This window comes from Anarrhichthys ocellatus, unplaced genomic scaffold, assembly GCF_004355925.1.
Source record: "Anarrhichthys ocellatus isolate YVR2014 unplaced genomic scaffold, GSC_Weel_1.0 scaffold5, whole genome shotgun sequence".
NCBI classification, from domain to species: Eukaryota; Metazoa; Chordata; class Actinopteri; order Perciformes; family Anarhichadidae; genus Anarrhichthys; species Anarrhichthys ocellatus.
In genome coordinates this window covers 474,635-500,269 of record NW_022280035.1, presented here as the reverse complement: position 1 = coordinate 500,269, position 25,635 = coordinate 474,635, and the positions used below count along the sequence as shown (strand labels likewise).

The 25,635-nt window shown below is 43.0% G+C and overlaps 1 protein-coding gene across 1 annotated transcript in view; it reads left to right on the top strand.

The window, feature by feature from the left end:
• The window catches only part of slc9a8 (solute carrier family 9 member 8), a 21,438-nt gene extending 10,658 nt beyond the window's left edge, over positions 1-10,780 (top strand). Inside the window, exons 5-16 of the mRNA XM_031845308.1 lie at positions 544-627; positions 1,585-1,686; positions 1,867-1,901; positions 3,170-3,313; positions 5,912-6,050; positions 6,174-6,279; positions 6,381-6,497; positions 7,472-7,554; positions 7,643-7,754; positions 8,040-8,260; positions 8,386-8,532; positions 9,640-10,780. Coding sequence (XP_031701168.1) covers positions 544-627; positions 1,585-1,686; positions 1,867-1,901; positions 3,170-3,313; positions 5,912-6,050; positions 6,174-6,279; positions 6,381-6,497; positions 7,472-7,554; positions 7,643-7,754; positions 8,040-8,260; positions 8,386-8,532; positions 9,640-9,753 — 1,404 coding nt within the window. The 3' untranslated portion in view covers positions 9,754-10,780. The remainder of the gene's footprint in view (positions 1-543; positions 628-1,584; positions 1,687-1,866; positions 1,902-3,169; positions 3,314-5,911; positions 6,051-6,173; positions 6,280-6,380; positions 6,498-7,471; positions 7,555-7,642; positions 7,755-8,039; positions 8,261-8,385; positions 8,533-9,639) is intronic.
• Positions 10,781-25,635: the final 14,855 nt, after the last annotated feature.

The following is a 25,635-nucleotide window of genomic DNA, read 5'->3' as shown; positions in this document are numbered from 1 at the left end:
TGTGTGTGTGTGTGTGTGTGTGTGTGTGTGTGTGTGTGTGTGTGTGTTTGGCATCCTGAAGTCAGCGTCCAAATAAGTGTTGTCAGATGAAGGGCCGTTAGTCACAGCTCGGGGCCTCCCTCGTCACCTCCTCCCCATCTCCCATGACTAAGTATGAAGTCAGCTGACGGTCACTGATCCGGCCTTCATCAGTGGACGAGTAAAAGGGAGTATTCGCTGAGGATTGCGTCATAATCACGAGCGCGTTTTTTTTTTTTTTTTTTTTTTACATCATTCAGTCACACGCACATTATTTGCTCATATGTAACGGTGCTGATTAGCATTAGCATCGTGGGCTCGTTGCCAGATGACAAAACACGATGGAATGTGTTAAACAAATAATTGTAATTCGTTCAATCACAATGTTTCCTGTTGTCTGTACTTTGTAACGACATGTTGCTCCTGTAAGTCAGAGTGCAGCTCCAAGATTTGGATCACATGACTGTTAGCTTAGCACCGCTACATGTTTGGATTGTTTGTAACTTTGTCTCTGTTTCTAAAAAGGAGGAGGAAATGTTCCGACCCAACATGTTCTTCCTTCTGCTCCTGCCGCCCATCATCTTTGAATCTGGATACTCTTTACACAAGGTACGGCACACTGTGTGTGTGTGTGTGTGTGTGTGTGTGTGTGTGTGTGTGTGTGTGTGAAGCTGAATTTGCAGGCTCATTATGAATGTGACGCACATTATGAATGTGACGCACTCAAAAGGGCAAACAGCATAACTATGAAAACACAACGTTTATATTTTCTCTCTCTGCTAATTTAGTTAAAAAACAGTTTAAAAAATATCCAAGTGTACAGAGCAAGAATGTTAGCACAACATGAAATAAAAAATTAATAATATGCCTAAACTTTTATTTTATTTTTATTGTTTTAACAGTAGATTAAGACATGAAAGCATAAAAGCTAAAGGGGCTGTTGAGATGTTGCGTTCTGAAAACATGCGGAAACATCCAAAATAAATGGATTACCGGCAACGGTGAGTTCATCACGGTAGCTTTACTGATCGCTTCGTCACCTTTAGGTCGGCTGACCTTTCAACCGGATGTTGTGACGTCATCGAGCAGAGAGAGCGGGATGGATCGTAACGCTCTGTGTAGCGCTGCACCAAATCCATTAACGTCCCCATCTGTTTACCGTAGACTTACGGCCAAACGCCGAACTCGAGGCTTCATAACATCAGTCCACAAACCAATGGGAGACGTCCCGATGACTACGTCCACTTCTTACATACAGTCTGTGGTTTGAGGGCTAACGTCCCCGAAGCAGCTCTGCTCTGTCAGTTATGCTTTTCCTGTGCGGTCACATATTACCATAGCTGAGGTTTAAAATGAATGGGCTTGTAACATTTTGTATTATTTATAGATTCATTCTGCTCCACTACTCGCAGTGAAATGATGAATAATTTCTCCGTACCTGCACCGTGCTCTGCTCTCCGTTGACGTTCTCGCCACCTAATGTTATGTAACACCGTGCAAGCTTCACATGTCATGCTACCAAACCCTCCGTGAGTGCTCACAGGCCGTGCGTTCATGTGTGTTCAGGGGAACTTCTTCCAGAACATCGGCTCCATTACCCTCTTCGCTGTGATCGGCACGACCATCTCCGCCTTCATAGTGGGAGGAGGTATCTATTTCCTGGGGCAGGTGAGGATCGTAACGGTATCCGCTAGGGCCTGTTCAGAGAAAGAGTGTCAACTTGATTAAACATTTTCAGTCACTCTTTGTATTTTCCTGGAGCAGCTTGTTGAGACAGAGCGTAGTGGCAAATGGCATTTGTTGCGGCTCCTAACAGCGTAACACAGTGTGTGTTTTTATGTCCCTCAGGCTGATGTCATCTATAAGATGTCTATGACTGATAGGTGAGTATTAGTGTTCCACTCTAACTAGCATTAAAAACAATCTTTTATCCAAAATGGCTTCAAGTGGAAAGAAATGTTAGTATTTTTAACATCATGACCCACTGGAGCCGAAGTTAAGAGTTGAACTGATGACGAGTTCCAGACAATCGGATGATCCGGCTGCCAGAGATGAAACCCGATGAGTTTTTACAGAGAAGCTTTGGGTTATTGTTCATGTGTGTGTGTGTGTGTGTGTGTCTCTTTTATACAAGCCAGGCTTCTGCCTGGTCATTTCCCTCACAGATGATGATGCCTTTCCCGTCCCATCTCTGTTTTTCTTTGGTTAGCAGGATATCTTGGAAGCTGCTCAACAGATTTTAATGAAATTCAGAGGGGAATTCAGGCGTTGAGTCAACACAGAGAGAGTTGACTAGATTGTGGTCGGGGAAGTCCCAGAACGTAGCTGTTCTTTTCTCTCTTTCTTGGAACTACTACTGTATTTAGACACTTATTTTAATCCAAAGATTCCCGAACGGTCTTTTACGGTCTTTTACCCCCCCCCGAACAGTAGTCTAATCAAAATGACCCTGAAAAAGTGAATTAGTTTAGTTCAAGTTTGTTTATTTAATAAACTTAATGCATTAAAGGAGTAAAATGGATTGTGCATTTCATCAAAACATCTAAAAAACCAACAAATATATTCCTTACATTTAAGTTTATTAACACTTTTCTTTATATTTTATGACATTTCACATTTCCTAGAATTGATTACCAAATTGTTGCAGTCTGTGGCCTATTAGACACAGACTGCCAGAACACTTCAATTCATTGTGTAATTTTTGCCTAATATTCTGGGATAAGATTTATGCATTCTCAAAAACAAATCATGGGGATCATTGAAGGTGTAGGATTTGGCGACATCTAGCGGTGTCGACGGGAAAACTCATGAAGACGCAGGTGTCCCTGTCTGGAGCAGAGTGTTTGGTTTGTCCGTTCTGGGCTCCTGTAGAAACTGAATCCGCTCCCTGTGTAGATATAAACTGGCTCATTCTAAAGTAACGAAGACTATACACTAAAATGAACCTAGTTATTTATAGATCTCCCTACATGCTGCTTTAAACTAACAATGCTTCCTTGTTTGTGACTCATTTCCTGTCTGCCTCCCTCTGACCTTGTGCTAATTAGCTGTGTTGTGTCCCTTTTGTTGGCCAGATTATGTTTAAGTAAGTTAGTGCCTGTACCGGGGTCTCCCGACTACTCTGTAACTCGTTTTCTCTCCCGTGCGGTAGCTTCGCCTTTGGCTCTCTGATCTCGGCGGTGGACCCCGTGGCCACCATCGCCATCTTCAACGCCCTCAACGTGGACCCGGTCCTCAACATGCTGGTGTTCGGTGAGAGCATCCTCAACGACGCCGTCTCCATCGTCCTCACCAAGTAAGACATCCTGCACCTCGATGGAAACGGAACAACCAGGGCTAGAAGTAGAGAGAACTCAAACATCTCTTTTGTGCAGTTAAACACAGTTATAATGCCAAAAATCATAAATATGAACAAATGGAGGCTCCACGTGATATATGTGTGTGTGTGTGTATATATATATATATATATATGTATATGTATATGTATATAAATTCACCTTGTGCTTTAATCATCCTCACACACACACACACACACAGTGACACATCGGCTCCTCAACATTGTAAATGTCAGACATGGGTTTAGTGCGGCATTTGAACCCCCACCTGCTTGTTGTGCAGGAAGTGAGTTGGAGTCAACACCAGTGACCTACAGTTGTGTGAAAGTGTTTGCCCCCTTCCTGATTTCTTACTCTTTTGCATGTTTGTCACACTTAAATGTTTCAGATCATCAAACAAATTTTAAATATTAGACAAAGATACTGTGTGAAAAAGTGATTGCCCCCCCCTGTTAAAACAGAAATTAACTGTGGTATTTCACACAACTGTATTTCCTCATCTCAGACTTGCACTTGGTGCCAAAGGTTTGTAAAGCAGAGGATGTGGGAATGTTTTCATCAGAACCGGCTGAATGTGAAACCTAAAAGCTGCAACTGAAAATAGTCTATCTGAAAAATGTGGATGTCATTGACAGTGGAGGAATACATTTTTATTCATTTTATTTCTCAATGCATTTCATTTATTTATTCTCTGATCAACAGCTCTGTAAATGTGTCTGAGTTAGTTTGTGTTTCACCTCGAGGCAACAAACACAACATAAAACATACAATTAGAGCCGGAGAAAGCAACAAAAAACATGAACATCACGGCATCTGGTACACTATGTTCACTGTATCTGTGCCAGTAATGAGAGCGTGTGACAAAACGTACTGTACGGTCTATGGGGAGTGTCACTTCTTTAGAATTGTTTATCAAGATTGTCCTCTATCAACAAACGGCCAGACACACACTATATCTCGACGGACAAGTTTGACGGAAACGGAGAAGTTGGCAGGTTCCTGTTGGTTGTCTGCACCGGCGCTACTCTATCTGCTGCCTCTGTGCTCACCGTAGCGCCGCCTTATCTCTCTCCCACTCACAACCAGCTAAATGTGCAAAGTGATCTCGAGTGTCTGCGCTCGGACCCCGTGGAGTAAAACGACTGCGTGAATAATGGCAGCTCGCTTGTTGTTAGCACCTCACAGACGGGCTTTTCTTGGAAAGCTGCTCCACGGTTGTTTGAAGCAGCTAATGCCTTTGGGAGCTTTGTTTATCGGATTCAAATCGGATTATTAGCGACACTGTTGTTTGTCTGGATGACTGTTATTATAAAAAGTGGTTGACCCGCAGGATTCGGCCTTTAAGAGGCTGCAGTGGGCTCGGTCTTAAAGCTACAGTGACGATGCCGGTGTCAAATGAAGCAAGACGACCTAATGAATCCATTGGCACCAGTCGTGTCACGCTAGTTGGGAAGGAGGCTGGATGGCTTTATTTTGGCGAGGTAAAACTAACGTGTCAAGTTGTCTAAAGGGTCCTTTAACCTCTCACCTCAAGATGTGTGAATGAAAACGGGCTCTGCAGAAACCCACGAGTCAGCCCTTTACAGACATACATTACTTTACACGTCATGCACGTAGTAGTCATTTTATTGTGGTGAGATCATGTTTTGTTGCTGTATGAAACAACCTGTTGTGACCTCTGGCATAATCACATGAAACTCAACAACAGAACACTAGAGGCCGAGGGCATTCAGAGGGTTTTTATTCATTTTAATACATTTCTGAGTGATAACAAATGGTTAACTTTAGCACTAAAACTGTGCAACAAACGGTCTCAACCAAAGAATTGCTTCAACAACTTAAGAAAGACGTGAGCATGAAGATAGCCATCACATACTTCCATCGTTAATTGATTAATGAAAATATCTTTATTTGTGATTTACTGCTGAGCTGAATCTTAAATTCATCTTCATGGTCCCAGCTTTCAGTTGATGTTCACCACTTCTATGTGGCGTCTACTGTGGACCTGCTATCGCCCCCTAAAGGTCCCCTGTCCCCCCTACAACGAGTCTATGTGGGTCTCTAAAACGTGAATAGATTGTCTGCGTTCTTTCTACATCAATAACTATAAAACAAGCTTTTTCTTCTGGGGATGCAAACATGACTACAATCATTTTCACCTAAATAAGTTAAAGTCAAAAGAATGAATCGAGTGAGACGACTTGGTCGCTCATTATGGAGCATTAATGACGCTGCTCTTTTAAGTTGTACATTTGACTTTCAAAAAGTAATGATTCTTGTCCCGGAGAGTATTTAAATGAGATCCGTGTGGCCACATGTCACAGTAAACTGCGTCATGGTTTCCTGTTCAGTCACTATAGCCAGCCTCTGGTTAGCAGCAGTTTGATGGCAGGATAACACACACGCACACACACTCGCACACACACACGCACACACACACCTCTCTGCCTCTCTCTCACTGGGTTTGTTGGATTCTGTGGTGGAGTGATTCTGCCCTCTAGGGTCAGATGGAGGTATTACAACACCGGGCGTGTAACTTCTTTATTTTTGTCTTTCAGCACAGCGGAGGGCTTTTCCCGCGCAGACAACTCCATGGTAACAGGCTGGCAGACGTTTCTGCAAGCGATGGGCTATTTCCTGAAGATGTTTTTCGGTTCTGCCGCCCTGGGAACCCTCACTGGACTCATCTCAGCTCTTGTATCCTGTGTGTGTGTGTGTGTGTGTGTGTGTGTGTGTGTGTGTGAGAGAGAGAGAGAGTGTTAAACTCATGTGTGTGTGTGTGTATTCATCTTATTTAAAGCTCCCTAACTCACTGATTAGTTTCTAAAACACTTTGATCTGAGGAAGACTCCTTCGCTGGAGTTTGGGATGATGATTATCTTTGCGTACCTTCCCTATGGCCTGGCAGAGGGCCTCAAACTGTCTGGTGGGTGCAAACACACACACACACACACACATTCTTCCATGATGTTTGACTTCATAGCACCTTTTTTCTTTTTTAATGCCATGCTTTCTCTCCACCTCCAGGAATAATGTCCATCCTGTTTGCGGGCATCGTGATGTCTCACTACACCCATCACAACCTGTCCCCCGTCACACAGATCCTCATGCAGCAGACGCTGCGCACGATGGCCTTCATGTGTGGTCAGTGAATCATTACGTCTTTCACCTCATCAGCCGTTTTTTTTCCAGGTTGTCCGTCCGTCCCGTTCTCGTGAACGTGATAGCTCAGGAATGTTCTTCATATTTGGCACAAATGTCCAAATAAACTGATTTGAGTTTGGTGTTGAGAAGCTCGCTGTGACCTCACAAAAACACGCTTATGTTCTTAATTTAAGAATCCGTCGCACAGCAGCTGGATTCTCACGACGTCGCGCCAGAATTGCGGGAAAAATTGACACGAAAAAAATCCATCGAGGGGCGTGGCGTAAGTGTGTGTGGGTGTGTGTGGGAGAGAGGAGCGTGGCTTACGTGTGATGGGGGTGTGGTTTAAGTGTGTGGTGGGGGGCGTGGTTTAAGTGTGTGATGGGGCGTGGTTTAAGTGTGTGATGGGGCGTGGTTTAAGTGTGTGATGGGGCGTGGTTTAAGTGTGTGATGGGGCGTGGCCTAAGCGTGTGATGGGGCGTGGCCTAAGCGTGTGATGGGGCGTGGCCTAAGCGTGTGATGGGGCTTGAGCGTGCGATGGGCGTGGCTTAAGTGTGTGATGGGGCGTGGCTTGAGCGTGCGATGGGGGCGTGGCTTAAGTGTGTGTCAGTTATACCAGAACTTGAGAGCAAAAGAGCAGATCGGAAAGATGTTTTCGCTCTTCTCCCGACTGGCTTCGATTAGAGTTTGATTGACAGGTGGTTCGTCCAATCACCTGTCAAATATTTTTTTTAAAGTGCATGCTTTTTTACAAACAGTTTCCAATGACAGCTTCTGAGAAGGTTCAGTGTAACAAACCGTGGAAGGTCAGATTAGAAATAATGTGCTAATCATCACGATTTCTCACAAATGTCTAATAGGATAACATGTTGTGACATTTTCAACCGACACAGATGTAAAGTGTAACTTGAGGCATTAAACCGTGTGACGCTAGTTGTAGGTCTCAACACTGTTTTTCTAAATTCCCTCTCCAGAGACCTGTGTGTTTGCCTTCCTTGGTCTCTCCATCTTCAGCTTCCCTCATAAATTTGAATTATCGTTCGTCATCTGGTGCATAGTAAGTGCTCTTGCATTTCTTTAACTGTTATCTGAATGTCGATTCACCTCGTGGCGATCGTTCCCGTGACTGTTATTCTCTCTCGTAGGTCCTGGTTCTTCTGGGCCGAGCGGTGAACATCTTCCCGCTGTCATTCCTGCTGAACTTCTTCAGAGACCACAAGATTACGCCCAAAATGATGTTCGTCATGTGGTTTAGTGGTGAGACGGCACAGTCAACCTTTTGTCTAATGCGTCCGTGCTTTTAAACCCCGAACATAGTGAGCACGTCTCTGGGTGTCAGTGAAAGCAGTAACCACTAGAGCGAAGCACGTAGTCCATTAATTGATTGATATTCATTCATTAAAGTCGATCAACAGGACATTTCTCCAGCTTCTCAAGTCTGAAAAGTTTATTCTATATAAATGTATAGAATGATGTTTCCGAGGATGAGCGTGCAGACGTCTCACGGTCCCGCTCCTCTCGTCGTCTCTTTTGTCCTGACAGGTTTGCGAGGGGCCATCCCCTACGCCTTGAGCCTCCATCTGGGCCTGGAGCCCATCGAGAAGCGGCAGCTGATCGGCACCACCACCATCATCATCGTCCTCTTCACCATCCTCCTCATGGGGGGCGGGACCATGCCGCTCGTTCGCCTCATGGACATCGAGGAAAGCCAGTCGCGGCGCAAGAGCAAGAAAGACATCAATCTCAGCAAGACGCAGAAGATGGTGACGGCTCAAACGCAACAAACCACTCTCATCGCAGAGATGCTCACCGAGTAACAGTTTATTTATTTCTGTCCACTCATCTGACTCCCCCCCTCTCTCTCTGCTCCTCCCTTTCCTCTCTCCAGGGTAACACCATCGAGTCGGAGCACCTATCGGAGCTGACGGAGGAGGAGTACGAGGCTCACATCTACCACAGACAAGATCTGAAGGGCTTCATGTGGCTCGATGCTAAATACCTGAACCCCTTCTTCACCCGCCGGCTCACCCAAGAGGTAAGGGAGACACCCGGGAGGCCCACATGGTGGAAGCCGTACAGGAGCTGTTTTTAGGGGGTGGCTAAGATGGTTTTAATTTACTGCATGCTATGACGACTGCAAACATTTTAGTAATGTTAGGACATGGCAGCTGGAAATACCAAAGTGTCACCAGTGTTTAATTGCTACAGGACCTTTTTATTCAGTTTTTATATTTTTATTAGACTGGGGTCTTCTTCTTATTCTGATTCTTCTTCTTCTGCTCCTTCTTCTTCTTCTCCTCCTCTCCCTGCTTCTCTTCTTCTTCTTCTCCTCCTCTTCCTGCTTATTGTTCTGCTCCTACTTCTTCTTTTCCTCCTTCTTTTTTGCCTTTTACTCCTTTTTCTTTTTCTTCTGGTCCTCCTCCCCCCCCTTCTGCTCCCCCTTGTTCTTCTTTTACTTCTTCTTCTCCTCATTATTATTACTGTGCCGTGGATTCAATGTGTTTGTGGCTCAATCGGCACAGTAACAACAATACACTCTACGAGTACCACACTCCTTTAAAAACACTGAGTTTTGTGAGTTCAGGGAAACGTTATAAACATTAAATATCCATAACTGGTCGATTTAGTTGTTGTTGCTGCGTAGCGCCACTCACTTGGTGACACATGCATCGCATTTCCTACAACTCCTTCACAATAAAAGCATGGTGTCACATTGTGGTGGTGATCCAAATGTTGTTAAAGTAACAATAATATCCCTCCATCATTCTATTGGTTTGCATATCTAGCATAAATATCCTGTCGCCATTTCTTAATCGCTGCCTTCGAAAACTCACCTGTAAAACGTGTGATTATCACGAGAACATACTTAAACTTTATACATTAGTTTATTATCACGTCCTTGAGAAGCAGCCTTTGTAGTTATGATTCACAGCCACAGACATAGATAGTGATAAATCATAAAACCCTCAGCAAGACATTTCATGTACAAAAACAGAACATTAAGAGCTCAACATTATTGGATTTTGCTGCAGGGCCTCTTTATTCTAAGAAGTGTTATTTTGTATGTTCATGCATTCTGGTGTGTGTGTGTGTGTGTGTGTGTGTGTGTGTGTGTGTGTGTGTGTGCGTCTCTCACTCACAGGACTTGTTGCATGGCCGGATCCAGATGAAGACCCTGACCAACAAGTGGTACGAGGAAGTTCGGCAGGGACCGTCCGGCTCTGAGAATGACGAGGATGAAGCAGAACTTCTGTGAACTGAAGGAAACGCTTTCAGTTCATGAGAAGAGAACAATGAGTGGACATTGTGTGTCCTGGGCCAAGTGTGTGTGTGTTCAGAGTCACATGCACTTCTTGTTTGTTCATCTACCACCAACTCAATGTGGACACAAAGTGAGCTGGAATGTGTCAAATCAAAGTGAAACTCCAGTAAATCTAGATTTGTAAAGTCTACCACTGAATGAAGCGTCTGTGAACGCGATGTTTCTCATCTAAATGCCGTATGGTGACTTGCTACAGACACACAGGAGGTCTTGTTGATCCTTGTTGTCCCAGGTGTTTCTCTTCTCGAGGTTCGGGTCTGAGATAAAGGTGTCGTGGGAAGCTGTCTACGTAAAGCAATACCGCAGCACCGGTTCACTTTTCCATCCTCGTCTGTGTGGCGCCAGCTTATCTAAAGTCTGCTGGAGGTTTTACTTCAACACAATAATCGCTCCCAAGTTAATTGTCTTTTAAAGTGGGATTTGTGAGGTTGCTGCTTCCAATAGCTTCCTGACATTTAATTATCTCCGAGGCTCCACGTTTGTATGCATTAGTGTCTCTGAGTGCACACGTGTATATATATATATTCATACGTATGGAATGAAGATTAAATAAGAGGAGCGACCGCTGCTCCCTGCAGCGAAGAAGAACTGCAGTTAATGAAATGCGTCGGGTGAAAGGAACACGTTTCGTCACCTCCAGCTTCCAGAAGAATAATTACGCTGCAGCGGTTATTTCTAATCATCTTTTCCCCTAAATGAACTTGACTGTGTTTATTTGGGTCTCTGGCGAGGCTCGTGCCACTGTGTTGTGTAAGTGGAACTTGAAATGTGATTTTTTTTTTTATTTCCCTCTTTGGTTTCCTGTTGAAGATAAGCAGCGATGAATGTGTGGGTAACTGGGGAGTGTTGATCTATTTATTTATTTATGTGTGTGTGGGATTAAAGGCTTTTATACAAGCTCTGTGAGCGCTGCAGAACTATAGAACACAAAACGTCTAATAAAACAGATTGCCATCTGACATGTTTTATCCAACTCTACTTTCATGAAGAGCTCCGCCTCCTAAAGAGTTTGTCCTTTGCCTAATTTTTTCAAATACCTTGAGAATCCTGATGTATTGACAAAATTAGATTATTAGATTTTTAAAGGCAATTTGAATAAGAGCAAAGTTTTAAGAAGACTTTTATACCAACATGGACTGTGGTACACGTAAGAACAGAGAGAAACAGGATGCAAAATACATTAAACATCGATGCCGCCTTCATACCATCTCAACACCTCGCGTGTGTGTTTAATATTCATAACTTTTCAATTTAAGTTTCAGTGATATTGTCGTTCATGCCACTGGAGTTCCCACTGGTTTCATAACTAGCATGTGTTAATTAGTGCAGGTAGTCACGTGGGAGATGATAATGTGTTAAAACAGGAAGCCAGACATTTAGAATACATAAAGGTTAACGTGTCCTGCAGGGGGACAGAGTCCTGTAACCTGCGAGCCTCGTGGGATCTCATCAGACACGTGAGGATCTTCTGGACTAATTCAACATTCTGCTGACTAAGCAAAAGGAGAGCACACAATACGCCTATTTCTAAGTCCTTAAGCTGTTTCGGTATTGATTTGTTAGGTTATTTTATTATTCCATAAGGCACTGCATGGACACCAGAGATGCTTTTGGTTTATGAACCCGAGAAGCCCCTCAGATCTTCCGTTGCAGCTGTTCCTCAAAGCAGGAAAACTAAACGTTGTTCTTGCTTTGCATTAAAACGTGTTTATGCCTCCGAGGCTCCATGTTTTCATGCGTCCTGACCCGGGAACGCCTGGAGCTAATTACTTCAAATGTGGCCATAATTAATGCAAAAATATACATCGGTTTGTGTTGCTGCTACTCAGAAACCCGGTCCACACAGACGGTAACTAGCAGCACGAAGAGACGCCGTTCTGGAAACGGTGAACAGCTGACTTTGAATACATTTTGAGGCAGTATTTTAAGTATTATTGTGTTTTTGTGGAGCGCTTGGTGCTAAGTGCTGAACATGAATGAAAATGCATTTGCCTGATATAGTTTCTTGTAATAATAATGTACAACCAGTAGGGGGGGTCTGAATCCACAGCATCGGTCCATAAAGGATAAGGAACCTGACAACAGTGGACGACCACGCTGCATTATAGACCAGGTTAAAAAACGAACTTGTATCTTTTTGTTCAGCATTAGAGTCAAATGTTTTTACTGAGACCAAACTAGTCCAGTGAATGAGAAACAATGTTTTTGCCGGAGGTGTCTGGCCTTAAACAAGCATTCCTTTATTAATAATTCGTATACTGTGGTGTACCGTCATCACTGTTTCTACAAAACAAACACATTTACATATTAAGTTTAAGTATTTTTCCAGTTATTTATCCATAAACTACCTGAGCCGAGTGCGTCTGTTCTTCTTCTCCTTCATTCTGCCCCTCTGTAAATTCTAGATAGAATTGTTTTTATCTTGTGTAGTTTTAACGCTCCAGTCGGCAGAAAGAAAATCTTGGAATTTTTCTGCAAATCACGCATACGTTGAAAGTGAACGCTTGTGCACCCCTTGGCGTCCGTTGCTTAACGCACTGTGCAGCCCCGCGCTTGCCGCTCCGCTGCGGTGCAGTCAAACAAAAGAACTCGCTTAGGTTCGGGCAACAAAACCACTTAGTTAGGTTTACGGAAACACATCATGATTGTGCTTTAGAATTAGCACGTAAACTAAGTCAAATTTAGACATAAGTACAGAAAACATCACTAACATAACTTCAAAGTGACTCGACAACACTTTAAGACACAAACACAGGTCTGCTGGTGGAAAGTCCTGTGTTTGTTTGACCCACCATGTGTATTTTCTTTTTGCCCTGTCTAGTGTAATCACACTCCCGGAGCATTTTCTCTGAGCATCTTAACAATGACACAGATTGTAATTGCTTGAAAGCCCGGTTTGTTTCGTCCAGACGCTGCGGGGCGTCGACAAAGCCTCCATGTTTGACGCTCTGGGAATAAAAGGGGCTTTTCACGTCGTATACGGAGGAAATACGCAGGACTTTCACCCAGCAGACCGCTGCTTATATCCAGTGTGAAGCCAAATGTAAATGATGAGCTTGCACTTTTCTTTAGATAACGTTATATATAATAGTTGGAGTTTTTCCATATATTCAACCATCTGTAAGTTATGCATTAAGAATTCAGGCGTTTGTGAAACATTAATCATGCAAAACCTTTCAAATAACTAAATATAACAAACATCTTCTGACGGCAGATTCATCTTCTGCGTCTCATCTTTGTGTTGATAGAAACGTTTGATCGATGCAGATAGAACGAGGCAGACGATCATCAGTGTTTCCAGCTTTGCCTTTCATTCAACAACTTGCTCTGTGCCCAGTTTGCATCTGTGTGAACATTAAACTGCATTCAGAAGCATGGATTCAGATCAGCACATCCATGAAGAGAGATCATCATCATTATTAATACTATTTAAAGTAACCTGTTGGTAGAAGTCCTCAGCAGCAGTTTGAATGGCTTGTTGTAGATCCATGACCACAAACGCTTTAACAGGCTTATAGCTTGTCAGAGTTGTATTCTTTATTTAATCCTATTACATCAGTAAATGTGTGGTGTACTACATCATTCATTTAGATCTATAATTAATGAAGATAGAACCCAGGGTTTGCATAATGTATATTTTGTTTTTGTGGTTCACACCACAGAAACAATTTAATGTGAGATTTAGGCAACAAAACCACTTAGTTAGGTTTTGGAGAAACATCCTGATGTGGCTTCAAATGAGGACGTAAACTAATTAAATGACGTAAAAATGTCTCAAACGTAACGTCACAATAACACAACAACAGTTTGGGACATGAACACAACTCTAGCGCGTGAGCGTCGGACATTAGCTCGGATGCGTTTCATTGGTGTGTCCACCGCAACATAAAGATCCTCAGCGACTGTCCGTCGGGATTGTTTCTGTCCCATCAACACGTCGTTTGAACACATTACGTGCAAACACCACACAATGAGCTGTTACGAGATCCGAGTCATGTCAGGCTGCTCAATCAGAGGAATAGCATGAAACTGGTGGTGAGAAATATGCATTGTGTGAATGTGCATCCAAGCGCACGTGCACAATGCAAATCAAATGGGGACCAACTCGTAAAAAAACTTCGCTCCTCAGCGGAGTTTGGCTTTCTTGGCTAAATGCAGAAACAATAACGCAGACTGAGAAAGAAAAGCTCTCGACTAAACAGCTGCTCTGTGTCCCGCAGGAACAACGTGTTAGAAGCATCGTCACATTTTCTAATGATGCAAAAGATGAAACGATCACGAGCCGTGAACAGATATGAAAACATGTTAATTATGCCGCTGGGATCCTTTACTGAAAACACTGATTCCCATGAGTTGTCTCTTGCCCAACAGGTCTCTCTCATCGCTGCCCTTCCTCGTCCTTCGTGTAATCTACATGTTCGATGTCTCCGCTGGATGTCTCCAACTGAGCCGAGATGAGCGTGAGGACGGACGTGTCCCGCGAAAAGTAAGGAACCGTCATTATAATCAGGGTCTTGACGAGCGAGGAGAGAGATTAGGACCTTAGGAATTGCTCTACCTCGAGGCTGAAGGTATTGCAGAAGCTATATCCCTATAGGGAGAGAAACTGCAGGCCCTGTCACAGCTGGAAGCCTTATCGGTTCACTATCGCATAATAATGAGAGGAGGGTTCCTCCAGACTGTAAGAAAAAAGACAGATCGGGGAAAAACATCTGTTTCTCTGCTTTTATGGAGAACTACTGTGCCTTGGCGTGATACCGGTGTACCGCGTTGGGCGTTGGGAGAGTGTTTGTGTACTAGGAGATGTCACAAAGCCAAAGACAGCGATCACACACCTGAATAATGTTAACATCAAATAACTGACAAATGACAAATAACTAGTTCACTGTATGTCTCACGCACCATAAACGTCACATCCCAAATATGATCAAAAACAGTGTGTGACTCATAACCGGGAGACCAGGATGCATGCAAACGTCCTCAGTGAAAAGAAGGTCGCAATGAGGCAACATGGGTGTTGTGGGAAATGGGGGGGAAATGGGGGGGGAATGGGGGGGGGCTGGGGGGGGGGATCAGATTTTGGGACAGAGAGGGAAACATATGGTGCCGTCACAGTAACAGAAGGGGAGGTGGAAGTGCTCTAACATGCGGATGTGAGGAAAGATGCCGGGTCAGCAATGGCCTCCGAGCGCTCGCACACACGCACACACGCACACGCGCACGCGCACACGCGCACACGCGCACACGCACACACGCACACACGCACACACACACGCACACACGCACACACACACACGCACACACACACACACACACACACACACATATGTGAAGCGGATACATTAATACAGGACAGTAAAATGCTCCCACTGATTGTGATTAACTTGTCTTGAAGCATCATTTGTTGGACGCTTGTTTTCCTGTTGTTGATATTCCATCGATCCGCTCCGACCTCTGACCTCTGACCTACGAGGACGACGGCGTTCAACATGTTTGCGGTTCCCGAAGAACAAAAGTGTTCCGGGAGAGAACACGTCTCTTTTGAAACGTTATTGACATTGCGGTTTCGTTGAATGTGAAGTTCATGTTTAGGAGACCAGCTGCCTCCGCTTACATTCCTCGTTCCTTCAGCGCTTCATTCGGAGCAGCTGTCAATCACGGCTGTGAATCAAGATGTCACAATTTCCTTTTTAGCGTCAAATAACTCATTAATGATAGAAATGATAGAAAAACATATCTTTGGGAAGTGTAGACGAGAGCGATTACTGATTATCACCTGTCGGCTGCTATCAGTTCACTTTCATCCATAATGTGTAAAACCATGGGAGAGGTACGCGCGTTATCTCAGTGTTTAATGATCACTTCCTGCAGGCCTAATGTGTTTCATCTTTACACGTACATCCAGAGATTAGTTTGGAATAAATGAGCCCACAAGGAAATCAACTGAAATTTCATTTCAAGAGGGTGAACAGCTCGTGCCTCACCTCCTGCATTAGTTGAGTCCGGCTCAGCTGGAGATGAAATGTCACAAACTAATGAAAATGTTCTACGTGATTAGTTTAACACAACCTGAACCGAGTGCTGATACACGTAACCCGAAAATATAGTCTGACGATGCTGCCGTCACTGTGAGCGGATATTGTAAGAAAACAAGTAAACTAGTTCTCATTTTATTTATTTATTGGTTTATTAACGATAAGCATGTTAATGAACGTCAGAATAAAAACACAAGCTGTGAACTCAAGTTAGCAAGAACGCAAGTCCCCAACAGAAACACAACAAGTGACGATATACAGATGCAAATACACAGAACACAAGTAGAAAAGAACAAAAAAGTGACAATAATAATAACTTTATTTATAGAGCACCTTTAAAAACAGAGTTTACAAATTGCGTTGACGGACAACGCAGCCGAAGAGAGGCAACAACAACAACAGAAAGCTCAGTGAGACAGTCGACACGATGCAAATACACTAAGAAATAAATAAAATAATGCAGTCAAATCAGCGAATACAAATAAAACAGAAAAGCGACGACATCGCGTGAAAGCCAGTCTGTGAAACAGCGTCTTAAGAAGTGATCTAAAGAGATCTCAGTGCTGGTTTCTCTTCAGCTTTAGTCTGACGGTGGTTGAGGTTTTCTCACGATGTTGATGAATGTCATTTTGGTGCCATTACGATTCCTTCAAAACTTATTTCTGTACAAACATCTTTTTTTTAGTTTTTAGGAAACTGGGTTTGCTTACGAGAGAAAATAGAAAAACAATTGATGTAACGCATGCCGCAATATCCTGACTTTTAGGCCGACAGTATGTGCAAAGCTTTAAAAGACGTAGTATCCTACACTTCCCACAATGCAACTCGATAATGGGCAATGACTAATACCACTTTTTGACTGATTGTGATGTGTGAAATCTGTGGCTTTCTCATTTAAATTCAGATTGTCCACCGATGACATCACGGCACGACAACTGTAACGTTACAACTAAAATATTCATTTTTCACCTATAGGTCACTGAGTCATGAACAAACTGAAATGTTTATGTTCCATTTGCTTTATGCTGCTTCTGGAATATTCTTATTGTATATTTTAAAATGAATAAAATGAGTTATTACCATACAACATCCCTCCACATGCTGTAATGGTATCTTTGCTGTGAATAAACATTTTATTCACAATGCTCAACACATAATGTAAATTCCACGCTTCAGCCACGTGTAGAGATCCAGTGGAGTTAGACTGTGTGTGTGTGTGTGAGGTTATCCGAGTGACAGACTGCTGTACGCCACACGCCTGTCTCCAGTAAATACCATGAATCCATAAATCACTGAGTAAGAATCTGAATATCTGCTCCAATAACACCTCACAGAATGAATGCTTTTTAATCAAGTCACAGTAAATACAGTGAGGCCATTTGGCAGAAACAGAGGACAGGGGTTCATGACGAGGTTAGGTAATCAAATCTTAACAAAACACGGAGTATTATTGTGGGGAAACATCCATCAGGTTTGGCTGAATACCGACAGAATTAGTCGAGCATCTCTGAACAAAGTGTTGGAGGTAAAGCTCAGAGAAAGTGGAGCGCTGACTGATTTATCGGAGGATTGAGCAGGATATGATGCGACTCTATGAAGGATGCAGGCTTAGAGAAAAGGATGTAGATGCAAGCAAGATGTTGAGCACACTTTGCTTAAAGGTACTTTATGGAACGCTGTGGCGAGAAATTTAAGACAAAAAGAAAACACATGAACATGTGAAGAATAGTTGAATAAAGGAAAAGAAAATGGTGCTCGTTTTATCACCAAAATAAGATAAAGAACCCATAATCTGAACCTTTACTGACTGTTACATAAACCACAGACTTCATTCTGTCATGAACCCCGATTAATGTTGGCTAAATATTTATGAAACTGTCACAGACTCTTAAGACCTTTCTCAGACACACACACACACACACACACACACACACACACACACACACTATTAGTGTATGTTAGTCTCTATTTTAAGATGTTCTTGAAGCTTAAACGTTTAATCCAGTTAAATTTGTACTTTTCAGATTATTAAATCCACCCTGAAGGAATGTCAGCTGGGTATGCAAGGTCAGCAGAATGTAACGTGATTAGTCGATGACAGAGTCACACGCTTCCTCTCTTACTTCCGCCTCAAGAAGATCAAGCAGAGAACCACCTTCTGTGTTTCTTTCTTTCTTTGTGGGCTGTGCTGCCTCAGTCTCGGAGCCCGTCGGCTATCGGTCTGATGGTGAGAAGCCTCTGGGGACAAGGGGTCATATATCTGGGGTTTCGGTTCAGCCAGCAGAGATCCGGGTCAACTTCCTGTTCTGTGTGTGTGTGTGTGAGTTGAGAGACGACCGCGTTGTTTCACAAGTAGCCAGTTTACCAGCTGATTTCAAACCAATCAGAAGCAAAACCATCGTCTGACGATAGCCGGTTTGTTCCCAGAACGCTTTTTTTCACCTCTTTTGCTCTCCACACGGACTGCCTGGATTCAACCAAGGCCTGCTCTCACCTCAACAGTCGATGCTACTCGGACTACAAACGGAAACTATTTTGATGCCAAAGTCGTGTCCTGTTGCCTCCAGATTCTGCATGTGAATGAAGTATCTGTTCATGTTACCTTTGCTTACAGGAGCAGCCTCGAGGTTTAGATGTCCAGCAGGCCTACACACAGGAGAGGAACACACTGCTCTCCTTGCATCCAGCTTGTGAGACTAAAGACGACAGTGGGCTGTAAGTCTACAGTGGACATGTTACTCACTTTAGAGCAGGGCTACACAGAGCTTTACCATGTTTTTACTTGCTTCACTCTTTCCGTCCAACGACGTCACAACATCCGGCTGAAAGGGCCAAACTGAAGATGACAAATCGAGCAGTCGGGCTGCTTTGAGGGAGTGGCGGTGCTGGAAATCCATTTCTCTTAGTTTTGACTTTGTTCAGTCAGTGAGGCTTTCTGCTAAATTACCGCAACTTCATCATCATCATCGCAGGTGCGATAGGAGCGCCGACTCCAAAGCACCTCGGGTAAAAAGGATGGAAGCGGCACGGCTTGCAAATTCCACACGTTTCTTTTTAATGCAACATGTAAACGGTGTTTAAGGAGATGAAACCGGGGACTGCAGCTCTCTCAGACCAGAACTCTAGTTGACTGTACAAGTGGACTTCACTGCCTGAATGACTTCTGGCCATTGCACAATGTCTGGAGTGCGACAGCTGTTTGATAAATCCTAATCATTGGTCATCATTAAGCCTTGACCCGGTTTTATCATTGTTAAAGCAAGTGAAGGTACGGATTGATTTGAAAAGTCCGGTACACTCGACGTCTAGTGGGAAAACAGTTCAAGGCATAATGTGTCTCAGGCACAAGAACAATCCACATTAAAACTCGTCTGAGGCGAAGATTGAGCACACGGGATGAGGAGCACGGTGCATGTTGAATGATTGCACAGCTTCTTTCTGCAAAGCAGAGAAATGAATAATGGCGACTCGGCGTTTCACTATGATAGTCTCTATTTTCCCTCCGAGTTGAAGTGAGTGAAGCTCTTGATATTGCACCCAGGCTGTCATGCGTGACAGTTTCTTTATTAAAGTGAATTAGTGATGAACCGCCCTCATGCATGAGTCATACATCAATAACAGCCTGTTTTTACATATGATCTGATATGATGACGATACATAGAAATGGTAATGCGTAGCAATATATAATATTACATTCTACAGACACCCCCCACACAATTTCACAGATCACCAGGGGAGCTCAGTCCACCGGCTCCCTGCAGCTTGCACCGTGATGCGGTTGCATATTTGAATTACGTGTAATCTAATTCACTACTCTGCCAGAGGAGAATCTAATTAGACTAATATCCGGTGCTGGAGAGTGGCAGGTTCATGTAAGAGAGATAGCATCTTAATGTTCACAGACAAAACTATTTATATTGGCAATGTAGTGCAATTTGGTTCAATGCGGTACGCAGACAGTCATTCTAACTCAACGGTTTGTGTTTTAGGGAGTTAGCCGAGGACAAAGAAAGGCCCGGCTTCGGTCCAGACGGACGCATTCTTCCCATTTAGAGAAGAGTAATTAGGTCCAAGAACAATCCGAACGCAGGAGATATAATACATAGATTAATAAATAGATTAAATATTAGATCAAGTAAAAAAAACAGAGGATAGTCCGTGACACTGAGAACGATGTTACAAGCAGTGAGATTGTGAATGACAGTTAAGCAGGAACATCCCAGCTACCAAAACCTTAACAACTTCACTTCATTATTTGAAGCTGGTCACTTGAATACATGCTATCAGGGTTTTAACTGCCTGTGTACACAAGGACACAAGTGGTATTTATCAAATGTAAAATGTGCACAGCTGTGTTAATTCATCCGTCATTATCTGCCTCATCGGAGTATGTTTTCAATTAAATATGCTCACAATTCCGACACTGAATAGGATTAGTGTGCTGGTATTAATGCTCTTTGCTTATTATTATTATCATCTGCTTACTCACCTACCCAACCAACTCTACATCTTAACTGAGATATCAAGTCATTCCTAATGCTAGTTCGTGGTGGATACTGTCAGATACTGTCCTACCAAGACAGACATTTAAACACCTAATGGCCTATACATACTGTATATATATATATATATATATATATGCATATATATATGTATATATATAAATATATATGTATATATACACACAACGCTGGTTTTAATAAACCGTGATCGATTAATGAAGTTATTTTGACCCAAAACATATAAACTCACACGTACATTTTTCTTGTTTGTTCCAGTTTTGTCTCTTAACTTTCCTTAAAGTCTCTGCTGCTGATGCATCTGTACGGTGATGCAGGATGTAAAGTTATTTCCATTATTTGTATTCTTCACAGATGATCACTAAACTAGTACATTGTACAGGTATGTTGTATTGATTATCTAATGTAGAATAATTAGCTTGTTACACAATAATAATCCCATGACATGGAGAAGAGGACTCTGTGTAACTAATGAGTCCGTCTTGATGTTATGGATGAAGAAATATTCCTTCTGTTTTTTTTCATTACACAGTTGATTGTGTAACAACTCTAACAGGTTTACATATCAGTAGAAACCCCGGTACAGCTTTGAATGTCAATCACACTAATCAGCAGCAAAGGTATGCCTGGCCCCGGTCTGACACCCCGCTCTGCTGCAGACCCGGCCGAGCGTAGATGTTCTGGCAGATGGCGTTCAGCGGGGACACCTTTGCGAAGGTGAGGCAGCCGGATCGTGTCCGTCTGTTTGCATGCGGCGCGAGGGGGGGGGGGGTGTTCGTGTTCGTGTAACAGGCCAGGTGTGCAAGGGGGCAAAGCGAGTGGGAAAAGGTGGAGAGCAAAAAACAGAAAGCTGCAGCGGATCTACTTTCTCTTAACGCGAGTTTGATGAATGAAGTCGTTTGGTTCAAGGTCAGGTACGTCGCGCGGAATTGCTGATTAAGGATTAAGATTAAAACTAAGTAACATTCAATGTCATTTTGCGCTAAAGCCTATTATGTAATGCTTAATGGCTTATCTTCGCACAAGAGATTATTCATGAAAAACGGAGTGAATCACTCTCTTTTACATTCTGCAGCTTACTGCCCGTTCCTGTTCCATGTGCACACACGTGCATTGACATTCGGTGTTGAGTGAAGCTTGGCTGGCTGGTTTTCTCCAGCAGCAAGAAACACTCACATGAATCTCAATCAATTGTGTTGCTTTGGAGATGCAGAACACTGCGACGTAAACCAATTAGAGCTAAAAAAAAAAATGCCAGCTTGCTCAGAGATCTCACCAAAACACAGCGTGTGTGTGTGTGTGTTTGCAAATAAGGTTTCAATGAAAGTGATGGAGGACTAAATCCACAGGCCTCTTTCTGTGGGGGAAACAACACATCCCAGAGTTTATCTGAATCTAATTTGGCTTCAGAAGTCTAAATCAGACAAATAACGTGGGTGAAGTTAAAGTGGGTTTAGTCCTGAGATCCCTCTCTGTTCTACTATCCCTCCACCGCGGTGGAACCCGGAAACACGGAGGGAATCTTACCCTAAAAAGATATCCTCTTGCTCTGGCTGGCTCAGACTGCCGAAGCCTTCAGATTAAGTTTTGAATGCATTTCTGCACATAATGGGGAATGTGGATTTTGTAGGTTACATTGAACGCACATCATATCTTTTGATGGCCAGTCTAAACAGGCCGTATGACAACAAGGGTTGAACTTTCTTAGAGTTTAGTCCAGCAGACATTAAAATGAGGTTTGCAGGTTGTTCATGTGTATCCTGATACAATAATCTTTGGCTTGACTTGCATTTTCAAACATATCGAGTCCATTTGATGCATCTGTGCGTTGCCTTCACAGCCCAGTAGTGGTTTCAGCTTGGCTGTTGTGTACCCTTTTGAATGCACACTGGATATTTTTCCCCTTTGCTGATTTATGAATTTGAATTGCAATGAAATGTCGATATATTTTTGCCTACGGACTTCAGTGATCTCCTGACTTCTGATCTTGCGGCACCGTGAGGTTGACATTTTTAGTATTTTAAGATCTTGACAACTTTTGGATGGATTTCCCTTTCAGGCTGCACGTTAAAGGGGCAACATACAGGATTCAGAGCATTAACATATCGTCACACAACTATTATCAATGTAAAGATATAGTTGAGTAATGTCTACCTGAGCAAAGAATAACGTCACACTCTCTCTGTGTGTTGTTATCGGAGCTTCTCCTTGCTTTGTTGACGTAGCCGGGCCGGACATTTTTGCTTTTAGTGCACGTTAGTTCACGTCAGCTCACGGCCGCCGCACTACGCTGCGCGCATACGGCGGTTACAGCTAATAACGGCGTACCGACAGACGGAGTCATCACGACACAAAACGGAGGACTTTCCTTTTCTTATTAATGCTTATTTTGTTCTGCACAAAACTGTAAAGGAACAAAACATAGATCGCTCTCCAGTAGGACAGACTTCAGCCACCAGCTGAGCGATGAGTGAGAACAGACAACGAAACCGAGAGGGAACGAGGGACAGACGAGTGTTCACCACATTTATGGACCCATGATCTAGTAAACCTTTACGTGCAAGTGTTGATTTTAAAGTAAATTTGATGTGAGAGAGAGAGAGAGCAAGACCCGCAGCGCTGTAACCAATTTGGAAAAATAAAACTTGCCACGAAATGTGTCTGAGTTCATAGAGGAAGACTTTAGAGAAGATCTTAAGTATCAAACACGACCTTTCATTATTAAAGACTACTTTATTACTCCGTCGTATTTTTTAAAGTTAGCAACCAATCTACTTCCCGTTTACACCGGCACGTCCAGTGTACGTGAATAGTCACGTGATATTCGTTTTCAGGCGTTTTAGTCTGGACGGCGATCATCTCGATAACGATGCTGAAACGCCTCCGTGAAAACGTAACTACGCGTCAGGACTACGCTGGCGTGACGGAGAAAACACGTTGAGACTGAAAGATCTGCAAACCTTCTGCGTGACTCGTGGCTCTACTGTAACTATGAATACAAGCAAAGAAAAGGACGACACAAGTCGTGATATTCTCACGAATGGAATCCTGAATTTTATTTATTTATCATTCCACTATACCCCAGAACAAACGACAGGCCCTTGGATATTTTAACACTTTCCATACAATCCCCAATATTTGTTAAACAAAACAAATTACCAAAATATGTAAACATTTTTTACAATGCATCTGAAGCTTCACAGACAACAATAATAATTACAATGTTGTAATATTTCAAAATCTAATAAATATATATATATATATATATATATATATATAGATCTACTTTTCTATATATCTAGATAGATATAGATATCTAGATAGATATAGATATCTAGATAGATATAGATATCTAGATAGATATAGATATCTAGATAGATATAGATATCTAGATAGATATAGATATCTAGATAGAGATAGATATCTAGATAGAGATAGATATATATATCTCAACATATATGTACACCTCTTCACATTCTGCCTTGTTTGTGTCTTAGAAACAGGGGTGGGGGGCATCATCAACCTCTTTAAATACTGCATATGAAATATTTCCGCTGATGCGGTCTCATGTTCCACATGGGATTAACCAAGTCTTTTGTCATGCTGCATCTTGACAGGTAAGATTTTAGACAGTAAAGAGTTCAGATAAGCATGTTTCACAGAAGTGCCGACACACTGTGCAGGTGACAACGGGGACGCTGTTTCACTCTGAGCTCGGCTAAGTCTCACTTAAAGGAGCTGAAGGAAAATGGAGTTCAGCTGCAGTGAGCACAGCTACAGACCTGGAACCTGTTTTGCACTAAAACCCTGGAATAGGAAACATTTATAGAAACACTTTCAAAGCCAGCAGTCAGAAGATGAAATAACACAGAGATACATCTTCACCACCCAGCTCACCGCCGCCCTCTAGAAGAGAAGCAGGTATAGCTGCTCGATGGATGAATGGACCGACCCCCAGTTTAAGAGACTGCAAGGGCCTTCCCCATTCCCTATTTACACTTTGAGGCTTATGGTCATGGTAATATATGAATCAAATTTGGCATCTTTACATACACATTATCTACATACATGCAAACCAATGTCTACATGAAATCCCTGACATCAGAGAGAGATAGAGATAGAGAGAGATAGATATACACATTGTTTAAAATAAGAAAAGCCAGTAGAGATGACCCGTGTGGTAAATGGCTTGTGACTCAGCGTATACAGCGAGTGTACTTGCAGTGTTTGTTCCTCGAGTAACAGAATAGAAAAGAAACAGTCATCAGAATCAGATTGTCACAGTTTGTTTTCCTGGTTTGGTAAAGTCTTCATCTCCGCCCGAGAGTTTGGGCGGAAAAAACAAAGTCTTTGATATGTACGTTATTTTAATGGTAACCTGCATATTGGTATAAAAACATCCAAGAGAACGAAACATTTTGGCTTTGCAGTGAGTGTTAAAGGTGACTGCAACCTTTGGTTCCACCATGACACTTGCATTTCACAGATCCTTTAGCTCGTCCACCCTTTTTCTCCTAAATCTTGTGCAGCCAACATAAAACCAGCAACGTCTTTCACAGATCAGAGTAGTAAGTACAATCACAGAGTTTTTCCTGGGAAAACAATTGTACCATGCACAGTTAGTAGGCGACCTATCGCCCTGGAGGTCACAGAGCAGGAACCAGTAACGAGCTGCTACCCGGTACATCGTGCAGTTGTGTACAATGGTTGTTAGATACAAAGATGAAATCAGTGATGTCTCAACACGTCTTGAAAATAATCGATATCGTATCAACGTCAGTGAAAAGGCATGTTTTCTCTTTCTTTCTCGTCAGCCGAGGGGTTGAAACGCACCGTGGCTCCACAAAGCCTCGGGTTAACAATCCACACTTGAACTTCTCAGCTCCGGGTGAATGTTTGTTCACCTTGATTTGATTGGACAATTAATTAACAATAAATTCCCCATTGCTTTTATTATCTCTGCAAGGATGATCATGCAATCGGCCATGTTTGTGTGTGTGTGTGTGTGCATCCGTGTGCGGGTGAGTGTGCACCTCCGTGTCTGTCCACGGCTAGTCTCACATTCTGCTGCAGCGAGCTGCGTAATATGTTTTGGGTGGTAAATTATGGCTGCATGCTCAAGGACCTGTTGTGGTTGCGGTGACTCACACTTTCTCAAAACAGCTTTTATTGCCTGCTGTGTTGTGTTGTACTGCAATTGACTACCGGCTGACTTCCGCTCATGATAACACAGCAGAGACACAGTGGGGGGGGGGGGGGGC